This window comes from Lithobates pipiens, unplaced genomic scaffold (assembly GCF_037356315.1).
Source record: "Lithobates pipiens isolate NorthernLeopardFrog02 unplaced genomic scaffold, aLitPip1_a1.2 Scaffold_23, whole genome shotgun sequence".
Taxonomy (NCBI): Eukaryota; Metazoa; Chordata; class Amphibia; order Anura; family Ranidae; genus Lithobates; species Lithobates pipiens.
The window spans coordinates 215,317,246-215,332,495 of NW_027507785.1; the positions used below are offsets into that span (position 1 = coordinate 215,317,246).

General features: G+C 47.8%; 1 protein-coding gene across 1 annotated transcript in view; it reads left to right on the forward strand.

Annotated features, from left to right (window-relative positions):
• The window catches only part of TDRD5 (tudor domain containing 5), a 521,267-nt gene that overhangs the window by 86,799 nt on the left and 419,218 nt on the right, over positions 1-15,250 (forward strand). The window contains exons 3-4 of the mRNA XM_077452843.1: positions 10,222-10,599; positions 10,766-11,526. Of these exons, the coding sequence (XP_077308969.1) occupies positions 10,222-10,599; positions 10,766-11,526 (1,139 nt within the window). The remainder of the gene's footprint in view (positions 1-10,221; positions 10,600-10,765; positions 11,527-15,250) is intronic.

Consider the following 15,250-nt stretch of genomic DNA (forward strand, 5'->3'; position numbering starts at 1 on the left):
GCAGACCAACTAGTGCAAGGCCTTAAGTACGTCTGTGACGCAGCCCTGGATACTCTTCCCTCTGTTATCCAGGGCTTCAGTGTCAGCTGTGGTGCTGAGGCGTCTTATTTGGCTGAAATGCCGGTCTGCTGACCAGGCATCCAAAAAAGCCCTGACGGATCTTCCCTTCCTTGGTGACCGGCTCTTTGGAGCCTCATTAGAAGACATTATTAAAATGCCACCAGTGGTAAGAGTACCCTACTCCCACAGGACAGGAAGGCTAAGGAGCCATGCCATAGGCAAAGGCTCTCTTTTTCCGCTCACAAACTGCCTTTTCGTCCGCCCGGAGCTTCGACAAAACGCCCCCAGCCCGACAGAATGCCCACGGACTGTCAAAAACGTCCCTGGAACCGCAAGCCTACCAAGGCTGCGAATAAAAGTGCTACCGCATGAAGGTTTGCCCCCACCCATGTCTCGGGTCGGGGGTCGCCTTCGGGAGTTTGCAGCCCGGTGGTCCTCCCAGTTATCCGACCAATGGGTCTGCGATCTGATTTCCACAGGCTACAAGATAGTTTCTCTCTTGGCCGCCAAACAGATAATTCCCCTCCTGTATACCCGTATCCCCGGTTCGCCGGGAGGCCCTGTTGGGGACGGTAAGGTATTTGCTGTATCGCGGGGTGATTGTACCGGTTCGGGAATCGGAACACTTCCAGGGATTCTACTCAAATCTGTTTATGGTTCCCAAGAAGGAAGGGGTATGTCCAATCTTGGACCTAAAAGCCCTCAATCACTTTGTGAAAGTTCAGAGGTTCAGAATGGAATCAGTTCGCTCAGTAGTCGCTGCACTCCATCAAGGGAACTTCCTGGCGTCCTTGGACATCCAGGATGCGTACCTGCACATACCCATATGCCTTCGGCATCAAAAGTTTCTGCGATTTGCAGTCGGGGAAGCCCACTACAAGTTTATGGCACTTCCTTTTGGTCTGGTATCAGCCCCCCCCCCCCCCCCGGGTCTTTACCAAGGAATTGGCTCCAGTGTTGGCGTTGCTGCGACAACGTGGGATCGCGATCGTGGGATACCTAGACGATCTCCCCCTGAGGGCATCTTCTGCCTCTGAATTATAGGAGGATGTGGCGATCACCATGCAGACCCTGCAAGAATTTGGGTGGCTGTTGAACCTCAAAAAGTTGGTGATTGTGCTGACCCAGCATCTGGAGTACCTAGGCTTGCTGCTGGACTCCAGGGAAGCGAGAGTTTTTCTCCCTTCAGACAAATCGCAGACTCTCAGAGCCTGAACCGCAAGTGGTCGTCGCTCCGCTTTTGTGTGCGAGTACTGGGGCTCATGGTAGCATCCTTTGAGGCAGTACCTTTTGCCCAGTTCCACACCAGAGTCCTGCAGAAGGAGATTTTGACAAAATGGGACAAATTTCAGTTGACCCTGGATCATCAGATCCAGATGAGCCAGTCAGAGACTCACTGATCCAGTGTTTGAGGTCCCCGGTGATTCAGTCCGGGGAAATCATTCCTTCTTCTGAATTGGACGGTGATCACAACGGACGCCAGTCTATCTGGCTGGGGTGGAGTGATGGGGGTACAGTAGACTCTGGGCCTCTGGTTGACGGTTGAATCCGAGTTGCCAATCAATCTGCTCGAATTAAAAGTGATCAGGCTGTGCCTCTACACATGGTCGATGAGACTGCAAGGGCATCCGATCAGGATCCAGTCAGACAACGCAACAGCTGTGGCATACGTCAATCACCAAGGGGGAACAAGAAGCTCAGCCGCTGCACGGGAGGTCGCTCACATACTTTGGTGGGCAGAGTGACACGTATCCGTTCTGTCGGCCATTTGCATCCCGGGAGTGGAGAACTGGCAGGCGGACTATCTGAGTCAACAGATGCTGGACCCAGGGGAATGGGCGTTGCATCCGGAGACTTTCAGGTTACTGTGCCTGAGGTGGGGAACACCAGACGTGGATCTGCTGGCCGCTCGTATCAATCGGAAAGTGCCAAGATTCGTGTCCAGGACAAGAGATCCATGGGCCGACTCGTCAGACGCGCTGGTGACTCTGTGGGATCAGTACCAGCTGATCTACGCCTTTCCTCCACTGAAACTGTCACCACGTCTGCTTCGCAGAGTGGAAGCCAAGGGGATCCCAGTGATACTGGTTGCCCAAGATTGGCCTCAGCGTCCCTTGTACGCAGACCTGGTGCGTCTGGGGGCAGACCCTCCCTGGCGACTGCCACTGCGAGAAGACCTTCTGTCTCCAAGGTCCGATTCTCCATCCTGCTTTACCATCACTGGCTTTAACGGCATAGCTATTGAGCCAGGTGTTGAGGAACCAGGGTCTGTCGGACTTGGTGATTCCGACTATATTGAGAGCACGGAAATCTTCTCGGAAGATATACCATCATACCTAGAAGGCCTACATCTCCATGTGTGAGGAGAAAGGATGGCATCCGCGCTCCTTTTCCATATCCAGGATCTTGCTGTTTCTCCAGCAGGAAGTTGACCAGAGGTTGGCATTAAGCACCATCGAAGGGCAAATTTCAACCTTAGCTGTCTTTTTTCAATGACCCCTGGTGTTGCACTGTTTAGTGTGTACCTTCGTTCAGGGGGTACGACAGGTAGTCCCTCCAGTGTGTCCACCGTTACCCCCTTGGAATTTGAACCTGGTGTTGTCGGCGCTTCAAAAACCGCAGTTTGAAAATATCAGGGAGATTCCTCTGTTGACTCTTTCCCAGAAAGTGGTCTTTCTAGTGGCCATCACATCGGCCAGGAGGGTTTACGAACTGGCGGCCTTGTCCTGCAAGTCGCCCTATCTGGTTATCCACAAGGATAAGGTGGTGTTGCGTCCGCAACCATCTTTTCTGCCTAAAGTGGTCTTGGCTTTTCATATCAATGAGGACATTGTATTACCATCTCTGTGTCCTATGCCAAAGCACCCGAAGGAGGTGGCCTTCCATGCTCTTGTCGTGGTTAGGGCTCTGGCAGTGTATTTGTCTGCCACGGCTCCTTTTTCGGAAGTCTGACTCACTGTTTGTTTCGGTGACTGGTCCAAAGAAAGGCATGGCGGTCTCGTCGGCCACCATTTCCAGGTGGATCAGAGAGATTGTAGTTCAGGCCTACGCCTTGAAGGGGCAGGTGCCCCCCTTTCCGGTCACGGCCCACTCCACATGGGCAATCGGAACGTCTTGGGCCTTCTGACACCAAGCGTCGGTCACTCAGGTGTGTAAGGCGGCGACCTGGTCGTCTGTCCATACGTTTACCAAGTTCTACAAGGTAGACGTCAGTGCATCGGCTGATGCCTGTTTTGGCCGCAGAGTTTTGCAGGCGGTCGTGTAGTTGAATATGCAATATGTATTTTTTCCTGTTTTTTCGATAAAAACACAGTACTGTTATGTTAATGCACTGTTGCATTACTTCCGCAGTTTGGTGCGGTTTTGGGGCTCGCTCCTATTGAGGATACCCTTTTTTTTGTGGTGGTTTTCCATGCACTGCTTTTTTTTTGAGAGTATAGTTTCCCTACTTCCCACTTGCCATGGTGGATGAAGTTTTTATGCTGTTTCTCCCACCCCTCGTTTTGGCACTGCTTGGGGACGTCCCATTTGTTACAGAGAGGAGCTGTGTCGGACGGTGAATATAAGAGAAAATCGGATTTTTTGTACTCACCGTAAAATCCTTTTCTCTGTAATTCACCGACCAACACAGCACCCGCCCCTCCTTTTATCTTTACGTTATACTGCTGGTTGACTAAGGCCTCATGCACACGAGACGCAGATGAAACCTCTGTTAAAAAAAAGCTGAAACGCGTTTGCATGCCGCGTTTAGACGCGTTTAGACGCGTTTGCGTTTAAACGCGTTTATAAAGATAACATCATGTAGACCCTCCCCAAGCTCTCAAAGCATTTTTTTTAACTATTTCTGCTATTTTGATCAGAGTGAGCAGCAGCAGCATAGAGAGCAGTTGTACACTTGCATTTGCCGTGTCACTTGCCACGGCACCTGCCACAAGTTGTGGATTGTCCACTTGCCACGTCACTTGCCACAAGTTGGGGATTGTCCACTTGCCACATCACCTGCCACGTCACCTGCCACAAATTGTGGATTGTCCACTTTCCACGTCATCTGCCATGCCACCTGCCACAAGCTGTGGATTGTCCACTTGCCACGTCACCAGCCACATCACCTGCCACAAGTTGTGGATTGTCCACTTGCCACGTGACTTGCCACATCACCTGCCACGTCACTTGCCACATCACCTGCCACAAGTTGTGGATTGTCTACTTGCCGCGTCACTTGCCGCATCACCTGCCACGTCACTTGCCACGAGATGTGGATTGTCCACTTTCCACGTCATCTGCCATGCCACCTGCCACAAGCTGTGGATTGTCCACTTGCCACGTCACCAGCCACATCACCTGCCACAAGTTGTGGATTGTCCACTTGCCACGTGACTTGCCACATCACCTGCCACGTCACTTGCCACATCACCTGCCACAAGTTGTGGATTGTCTACTTGTCGCGTCACTTGCCACATCACCTGCCACGTCACTTGTCACGTCACCTGCCACAAGTTGTGGATTGTTCACTTGCCACGTCACCTGCCACAAGTTGTGGATTGTCCACTTGCCACGTCACTTGCCACAAGCTGTGGATTGTCCACTTGCCACGTCACCTGCCACGTCACCTGCCACGTCACCTGCCACGTCACTTGCCACGTCACTTGCCACGAGATGTGGATTGTCCACTTGCCATGTCACTTGCCACGTCACCTGCCACGTCACTTGCCACCTCACCTGCCACGTCACTTGCCACAAGATGTGGATTGTCCACTTGTCACATCACCTGCCACATCACTTGCCACATCACCTGCCACGTCACCTGCCACAAGTTGTGGATTGTCCACTTACCACGTCACCAGCCGCATCACCTGCCACAAGTTGTGGATTGTCCACTTGCCACACCACTTTCCACGTCACCTGCCAGAAGATGTGGATTGTCCACTTGCCACGTCACCAGCCACATCACCTGCCACAAGTTGTGGATTGTCCACTTGCCACGTCCCTTGCCACGTCCCCTGCCACGTCACCTGCCACAAGTGGATTGTCCACTTGCCACATCACTTGCCACATCACCTGCCACAAGTTGTGGATTGTCCACTCGCCACGTCACTTGCCACATCACCTGCCACAAGTGGATTGTCCACTTGCCACGTCACTTGCCACGTCCCCTGCCACAAGTGGATTGTCCACTTGCCACGTCACTTGCCACGTCAGCTGCCACAAGTTATGGATTGTCCACTTGCCACGTCACATGCCAGTCACCTGCCACAAGTTGTTGATTTTCCACTTGCCACGTCACCTGCCAAGTCACTTGCCGCGTCACCTGCCAGGTCACTTGCCACGTCACCTGCCACAAGTTGTGGATTGTCCACTTTCCACGTCACTTGCCACTTTACCTGCCACGTCACTTGCCACAAGTTGTGGATTGTCCACTTGCCACATCACTTGCCACCTGCTATGTCACTTGCCACAAGTTGTGGATTGTCCACTTGCCACGTCACTTGCCACAAGTTGTGGATTGTCCACTTGCAATTGCAATTGTTTAAAATATTTTTCTAATGGTTTTTCATCATTTGCAATCATTTTTGAGATTTTTAATGTAAAAAAAAGGTCACCTTTAAAAACGCATATAAACGCAAACGCGGCTAAACGCGGGTGCCGCGTTTAGCCGCGTTTTGCGTCTGAAACGCAGAAATTTTTGTTTCTGAACGCATTTTTTTGCTTCTGGAAAAACGAGATTAAACGCAACTGCATATAAACGGAAAAAAACGAGACTGTGTGCATGGACACATAGGATAACATTGAATGAGTTGAGGTGCAGTTGAAAAAACTGTCCAACTGCATCTGAACGCGCGTTTAACTGCGTCTCGTGTGCATGAGGCCTTACTGATGCTGCTTTGCAAGGTGGAGGGTTGCAGCCCAAGGGACCGCCCCTCCTGGGCGGAACTAAGAGTTCTTAGTGTTGTTACAACTATGCCTAGTATTCTCTTAGTGATAAGGCTAACAACCCATTTGTTACAGAGAGGAGCTGTGTCGGTCGCTGAATTACAGAGAAAAGGATTTTACAGTGAGTAAAAAAATCCTATTTTTTTATATACTAGTGAAATCTGTTTCTTGGAGTACAGTACACAAGTCTCTCCATATCTTGCTATAGCATTGAGGCTTGATGGGAGTGGGAGATGGTGGATGTCTTACAGCCTTCTTTTTTTGCCAATTTCCAATCACCTGAAGGTAGCTGCATATGACCCATAGATAATGACTAAACTGCATTCCAAACATCGATGTCACTTGGTTTATTGTGGGTTCTTATTCCTAACTGGTGGAGGGTCCTCCAGCTCTAACAAGTTAATTAGTAATGAGTTTTTAGGCTCTGTTCACATATGAGCCACATGCTGTTCACAGTATGGTCCGGTGCATGCTGGTTCGCTGTTTAATGTCCGATTTTCAGCCCGAATTTTGGGATGAATTCGGACCTGAAACGGACCAAAAGACACACAGCGTTTTTGTGGAAAAGGCACCGGACCCGCTGCAGAGATATGTGAACTGGCTCCATAGAAAGCCTGTCAAAATCTCCTGCTATTGCGAATTGGATATAGATGGTGGATCCCGCATCCAATTCCCAAAGGTGTGAACCCAGCCTTCAAGTCTGCAGAATCTTTAATATACTATAACTTAAGGCCTCATGCACATGGATGTTTTTACAGCCGCTTTTTTTTCCTCTTTTTTTCCTGCTTAACCACTTAACAACCGGCTCATAGCCGAATGACGGCTATAGGGCGGTTGTTTAACTCTGGGAGGCCGTCATGTGACGTCCTCCCAGAATTCCGCTCTTGCTCGCCCCCTGGGGTGCACACTCGAGAGCATCCGTGACGGATCACGGTAAATGGCCGCTCATCACGGCCGTTTACCTTGCGATTGCTGCGTCAAATGACGGAGTGATCACTTGTAAACAAACCGGCGTCATGTTATGACGCCGGTTCCTCCCTCCCCTTCTCTGTACCGATCGGTACAGTGGAGGGGGAAGAGATCGGTGTCAGCAGCGCTGTGGGCTGCATCTGCAGTGCCCACATCGCTGCTCACCGAAATTTAACCCCTCAATTCCCTGCCATTACCAGCAAATACTCTGCACTACCCTCCAATACTCTGCACTACCCTCCAATACTCTGCACTACCCGCCAATACTCTGCACTACCCGCCAATACTCTGCAGTAAAATTCCAGCCAATACTCTGCAATACCCTGCCATAAATTGCCATACTCGGAGATACCCTGCAATACCCAGCCATACTCTGAGATACCCTGCAATACCCAGCCATACTCTGAGATACCCTGCAATACCCAGCCATAGTCGGTGATACCCTGCAATACCCAGCCATAGACATCCCCCCGCTCCCGCCACCCTACGGTGCTTCTACCGAATCGCCAATACGATCAAAGCCAGAATCTTTATTTATTTTTTTTTTTTTATTTCAGGCTTTCCAGCCTAGAGGTGAGATGTGGGGTCTTATTACCCCATATCTCACTGTAAAGAGGACCTGTCATGCCATATTCCTATTACAAGGGATGTTGATGTTTTTTAAGTTTTTTTTTTTTTTTCCAGCTTAACCTCTTAACAACCGGCCCATAGCCGAATGACAGCTATAGGGCGGTTGTTTAACTCTGGGAGGCCGTCATATGACGTCCTCCCAGAATTCCGCTCTCGCGCGCCCCCTGGGGCGCGCACTCGAGAGCATCCATGACGGATCACAGTAAATGGCCGCTCATCACGGCCGTTTACCATGTGATTGCTCCGTCAAATGACGGAGTGATCACTTGTAAACAAACCGGCGTCATGTTATGACGCCGGTTCCTCCCTCCCCCTCTCTGTACCGATCGGTACAGCGGAGGGGGAAGAGATCGGTGTCAGCAGTGGTCAAGTGGTTAAAAACGGCTGTCCATGTTAGTCTATGGCTTCATGCCCACCTAGGCGTTTTTAAGCTGTAAAAAAACCCAGGACCAGTGCGTTCTGTGGCACGGAGCTAGAGCTGTAAAAACGCGCAAGAACGCGCATAAACGCGTAACATATTTTCTTTGTTTTCTGTGGCATTGTGGGTAATTTGGGAGTGCTATAGCCAAGAGATGTTTCTTTAAAAAACGCTACTTAATGCTAACGCTAAAAAACGCACAAAAATGCCAATGCAAAATGCGGTAAAAATCGCGCTTTTAACGCTGATTTTTCCAGGTGTCAGAGCTAGCTTTGCAGCCCGTTTTTTAAAATGTCCTTGTGCATGAGCACTAAAGTGGAACTTCATCTAAAAAGGCAAGTTCTGCCCATCTCAGTTCTTCCACAGTCCTCATACTTCTGAATTTTTATTTTCCTTGTCACGGCTACCTATTTCTGACAGGTACCCACTCCCAAGTTTAGCCTCCTTCCCCACCTGCAACCTCCTGGAACACATTGCATGTCCAAGGAGATTGTGAGGCCATTGAAAAAGCACCTCGTATCTTGAATTTGCACAGTGGGGAGCCAACTGTGAAACACCAGAAAGTCCCAGACGGCTTCCCATAAGTAAGATGGTGGCATTGGGGACCTGAAGATTGGCAAAGAACTTGCCCAGATCATAGTGCTGGATCCCTGGGCTGATAAATCTGCATAATAAAGTGATTGTAAAGTCTTTATATATATATATATATATATATATATATATATATATATATATATATGTGTGTCTTAACCACTTCCCGACCAGCGCACGACGATGTACGTCGACAGAATGGCACGGGCAGGCATATTGGCGTACATGTACATCCAATATTCGATGCCGCCCTGCCATCGGGAGCGCGCCGCCGCCGGCGTGCTCCCACGCTGGTCGGGACCCCCGTGAGTCCGGTCGCGGGACCCGCGGACTCGATCGCCGCGGGCATCCCCGCGATCGCCTCACGGAGCGGCCGAATGGAGGAAATGCTGTATAAACAACATTTTTCCATTCTGCCTAGCAACTAGTGACGCTGATCTCTGCTCCATGTGATTGGAGCAGAGATCAGTGTACACTAAATGAAAGCCCAACCCCCCCACAGTTAGTAACACACCCCTAGGAACACTTAACCCCTACACTGCCACCCACTGGTTAACCCTTTCACTGCCAGTGTCATTTACACAGGAATCACTGCATTTATATAGCAGTGATTACTGTATAAATGACAATGGTCCCAAAAATGTGTCAAAAATGTCCGATGGGTCCCCGACAATGTCGCAGTCACAATAAAAATCGCAGATCGCCGCCATTTCTAGTAAAAAAAAAAATAATAAAAAATTAATAAAAATGCTATAAAACTATCCCTATTTTGTAAATGCTATAACTTTTGCGCAAACCAATCAATAATCGCTTATTGCGATTTTTTTTTTACCAAAAATATGTAGAAGAATACGTATCGGCCTAAATTGAGGGAAAAAAATGTTTTTTTAGAAATTTTTGGGGGATATTTATTATAACAAAAAGTAAAAAAAATGCCTTTTTTTCAAAATTGTCGCTCTATTTTTGTTTATAGCGCAAAAAATAAAAACCGCAGGGGTGATCAAATACCACCAAAAGAAAGCTCTATTTGTGGGAAAAAAAGGACGTCAATTTTGTTTGGGAGCCACGTCGCACGACCGCGCAATTGTCAGTTAAAGCGATGCAGTGCCGAATCGCAAAAAGTGGTCTGGTCTTTGACCAGCAAATTGGTCCGGTCTGAAAGTGGTTAATTTTACCTGTCCTCTTCAGCTCTCCTGGCCCCTCCCTCCTGGCGAGTACCCCCACAGTGGTAAGCAGCTTGCTCCCTGTGCCCTTTCAGACACGTCTCTGGCCCAGCCCTCTTTCTGTTCTCATTGGGTGACTGACTTTGACAGCAGAGGGAGCCAATGTCGCTGTGCTACTGTTTAAGCCAATGAGGAGGGCAGTCCCAGGCACCTGGGATAATCCTACAACATTGCTGGATATAGAGGGAGGGCTCAGATAAGTATTGGGGGGGGGGGGGGGGGGAATGCTGCACACAGAAGGCTTTTTACCTTAATGCATAGAATGCATTAAGATAAAAAATCTTCTGAATTTACAACCACTTTAAATGTCAGCAGCTACTGTATTTTTATAGATGCTTACTTAATTTTTTTGTAACTGACCAGAGCTTCTCTTTAAATCTTTGTGTTTTTTGTTTCAAGGTGTGGTTAATGAAGACACAAAAGGTGTAGCAGAACTGGTATCCAGACAGAAGACCAGTAGAAGATCTATAAGTAGGCGACGTGTCACAAAACCTCGTTACCATGGGGACCTGGTGAGACGTGGCAGAATAGCTCCGGTTCTTCCAGCATCACTAAAGAGTGACCTACGAGATCTGCTCTCTATCTCTCCGTTGTTGGTCTCCCAGCTAGAAACTGCCTTCTATAATCGCTTTGGGCGCAGTTTTCAGTATACTCGCTATGGATTCTACTCTTTATTAGAAGTCCTAAGATCTGTGTCTGATATGGTACAAGTGACACAAACTAGAGCTGGGTCTTTGCTGATGTTGAAGACTCCGTATAATCATGGCACATTTACTGGTGAGATAAACACAGCCTTTTTAATTTGTTACATTTGTTGCTTTATCTTTATTTAGGTGTTACCTATCATTTATGCACTTATTTGAAATTTTACTAATCTTGTATTCGGTTTCTTTACATTTGTGCATAGGAGTCTAAACAATGCATTTTCATGTCTATGTTCCAGGTTTCATTCCAAAACCAGTTACAAATTGGTCATATAATAAAGTTACCTCTGCCAAGTCAGCGTATCCTTGCAGGGTTCTTAAAGATGAAGCACCATACTCCAGAAATAAAACATCCATCAATGTTTCTTTGCCACTAGCATCTTCTGCTTCATTGCCATTCACTGGCTGCATGCCAGCACCTTCTGCTACTGCACCATTCATTGGCCCTACATCAGCACCTTCTGGAACTTCACCGTCCACTGGCCCTACGTCAGCACTCTCTGCAACTGCATTGTCCACTGGCCCCACTCCAGCACCTTCTGCAACTGCCTTGTCCACTGGCCCCCGGCCAGCACCTTCTAAAAATGCACAGTCAACTGCCTCCAGACTATTTCCACTTGCAACTGTACCTTCTAGTGGCCTCACACCAGCATCTTCTGCCACCACATCGTCCAGTGGTCTCACAGTTCTGGATAAGTTGTTTAAGGCAGCTGAGGCTGAATTTTATGCCAGCAAATATTCTCTTAAAAATGACACTAAAGCTAATTTAAACTGTGAAACTGGAGACTCAACAGTGCACTTTAACAGTGTTGAAATCACTAAAACCCCGTTAAGCTCTTTGCCTCCAGCTATAATTCAGGATACTAATAACAATTTACTTGTTCAGCCACCTCCAAATGTAGAAACTGTCACTGCTGAGGTTATAAACTTGGCTGGTGACTTGAAAGTTGATATAGTTGAATCTAGCATGGATTGTAACCTTCAGGAACTGGAAGAAGCGGTATGTTTTAAACTTTTACTTTTTCTCTAATATTCACTGCACATTCTGGCTCATTTTCTTTATTCCTTGTTCCTTTCAACTAGTTGCATCTTGCCTGTTTATTAAACTTTCTTTGGTAAAAAGCAGTGCTGTTAACCAAACTCCCTTTTCTATCCCTCTGTTGATGTCACTTAGGCAATGGTGATTCTGCTAAATGGTTTTGACCTGGCATTGAATTATGTATGTCAGGGGCTCTCCGACAACTTTTGATCCTCTCTGTGGACAGATTGATTTTCACAAAGTTAAGGCCCATACACACGATCGGACCTTTTGACAACAAACATGCAAATTAGCTGTTTTGGAGCAACATCCGACCGTGTGTTTGCTCCATCGGACAAACTTTTTGGGTTTTCATCGGACTTTTGTTGGCTGTGCAAACGGACAAACTTTCTGGCAACAAAAATCAGATGGAGCAAAGTCTGATCGTGTGTACAGAAAACCATAGGCATGCTCAGAACCAATGCAAAAGATCAGAGAACAATACAGAAGTTGACCAAAGGTGGCGGTAAAGAGCAGAAAAACAACGTGATTTGGTGAAAGTTGGCTGAAAAAGTCCTGCTGTGTGTATGCAATACAAGTTCAGGGCCGACGCCCTTTGTACAAAAATCCAAGGGAAAGTTTGTACAAAGTCCTATCGTGTGTATGAGGCTTTAGACTTTGTAAAATGTTAACCTCTATATGATATCAAACATCATACCATATGGGTCTGTGTACACTTGCTTTTCTGTGAAATCTGCTTCTGCCCTAAGCAAGTCAAAAGGAATGCAATTCAACCAAAGGGCTTGTGTTGATTGAGCTTTTGCTCACATCAGATTTTGCATTGATTTGTTTTGAAATGGCCGTTTTGAATTTCGCATACAAGTCTACAGAAATGAAAAACCTACTTGAAGCAGGTCAGGAGGTGGCCAACTGCAGGTTAGCTGCCACCCCCACTGACTCCCGTTGTGATTGGACACAGTAGCATTTTGTTAGCAGGTCCCTGCCAAGGATTCATGGCTGAGACCGGCTGAAAGGCTGTTTCCACTCACAGCCAGGGGCTCTGTACAGAGGGAATAATTTTTTTGTTTCTTCTCTGCAAAGTAGGGAGAAGGAACAAATAGTTTTTTAGTAAAAGCAGCACATAATACACATTAACACTTGTTAGGCACACACTTAACCCCTTGATTACTTTTAGATGTTAACCCTTTCCCAGCCAGTGTCTGTAGTACAGTGACAGTGTATTAGTATAGTATTATCACTGCTCAATGTATTGGTGTCACTGGTGATATTCGTTCCCACCCATCAGTGTCAGATGGCCCAACGCACTGTCACTGATAACTGGCATTACAAGTACAAAATAAAATAATATATATATATATATATATATATATATATATATATATATATATAACAATTATAAACAATTTTCTCTTACATCACGGGACACAGAGATTCAGTAATTACTGATGGGTTATAGGGTATCACTAGGTGATATGACACTGGCACACCCTAGACAGGAAGTTCCATCCCCCATATAACCCCTCCCCCTACTGGAGGTACCTCAGTTTTTTCACCAGTGTCTTAGGTGTTGGTCACAAGTTAAGATGTGCTGTGCTCCGCTGGAATATCCTTACTGGGGCCAGCTATGCAACCAGATCCATTCAAAGTGTATTTTCCAGACCGAATTAGATGTTACCCGGGGCCTGTTATTCAAACCCTGCAGCTGGATAACGTAAGGGAGACTCCTCAAGAATTTTTCTAATTCTAGTAGGTTTTCTCCTTTTAAGTAAATGTATGCTATGCCTATAGTCACCACCGGGGCCTGCCAAGAGCACATACCTTTCATGCCTGATCTGTCTGCTTGGTGTCCACGCTCTATGCTCCTCCAGCCATGCTCCAGGAAGGATGAAGGTAAGGGTTTTTTTCCTTCTGGGATTCTTCCTCCATGGATTAGGGGACTGAAACAGGCCTGGACCGAGAACGGTAACATACCGCACCACCTGCCGCCATCCACCGCTGTTCGCCGCCATTACAGCGGCTTTCACGTCCACTGGTCCTTCCCTCTCCTTTTCCCCCAGCCTCCCCTCCATGGCAGAAGTGGTCGGGGGGGGGGGGGGGGGGGGCGGAGCACTTGACTACACAGGCTTTAAAGTGCACTCTTTTTCAGATGTACACAGCCTATGGAGGGACACAGAGGTGACAGGTGCATGTGAGTGTGGAGGACACAGGCATTCCCAGATGGCATTTACTTCAGTCAGTGCATTTTTTTGTGGTACCTCTACCTTTTGTTGCTTTGCACTATGGGTAGAAGCGGTACTAGTACCCCGAAGAATAGGGGCTCAAAGGGGTCCCCTTTAGGCTCTGGGGACCCCCTCTGCAGCACCTTCACCCCCCTGCAAGACTCAGGGAGGCTGGCCAGGGTGAGCCGTCGGGGTCAGGGGCTGCAGCTGCTTCTGCCACTTCAGCCCCTGTATACATTACACAGGAGGTTTTTTCCTCAACCATAAACGGTTTAGAGGAAAGATTAGTGGCCTTAATCGCATCTTCACTCAGTGGAAGAAAACGCACTAGGCCCCTCTTTGTCACCCAGGACCCTCAGAGTGAGGAACTCTGGGATAAAGGAGAGGCATCCCCCTCAAAGGATCGGGAGGAGACTGATGATTCCACTTCTGAGGAATGTAGTGGAGAAGGGCCCTCTTCAGCTTCTCGGGATGAGAAGATGTTGGTGCAAATTCTTGCTGGATTGGTCCGTTCCACATTTAAGTTACCCATACCTGAGTCAGTTAAAGAACCCACTTCTTCTCTAGGTTCACTAAAACCTACTCAAACTGCACATGCCTTTCCTGTTCATGGTTTACTGGAAAAGCTTATCTATTCTGAGTGGGATCACCCAGATAAAAAATTCTTCCTCCTAAAATGTTTTCTACACTTTATCCTATGGAGGAAAAATTTACTCAGATGTGGGGTATACTGGCAGTTGACGCCGCCATTTCCTCCATAAATAAAAGCCTGACTTGTCCTGTTGACAACGCTCAGATGCTTAGGGATCCAACTGATAAGAAAATGGAATTCCTATTAAATGTTTTTTCCTTGGCAGGTTCAGTAGCTCAACCTGCAGTGGCAGCAATTGGAGTCTGTCAATATTTGAGAGACCATGTTAAACAGGTGCTTAAAGCTTACCTGAACAGCAAGTTCGGGGGTTAGCCAACCTACCAGCGGCTTTGTGTTTTGCTGTTGATGCTATCAGAGATTCTATCCTTCAGACCTCTTGCCTTACGCTGGGGTTGGTACACATTCTTAGAATCTTATGGCTGAAAAATTGGTCAGCCGAATCACCATGTAAGAAACTCCTGGCAGGATTTCCCTTTCGTGGTGCAAAACTGGAGAGGATTTGGACAATTATATCCAAAGGATCTCTAGTGGTAAAGCACCCTTTTACCAGTCAAGAAAAGGAGTAAACTTCCCTCCTTTTAAACGGGCGCTTTCTCCAGTGCCAGGGTCATCAGCCTCCAGGCAGTCACGATGGCCTCCTCCATCAGGCTCTAAGGTTAAAACTCCTGAGTCAACCCCAGGGACAAAAGAATTCCTGGGGGAGAAGGTCTTCAAGACAAAACGCTAATGCCGCGTACACACGACAGACTTAGTCTGGAGGACATCCCGCCAGACTGTCCGTCCGACTTTCCGAACGGGCTACTTGCCCACACAC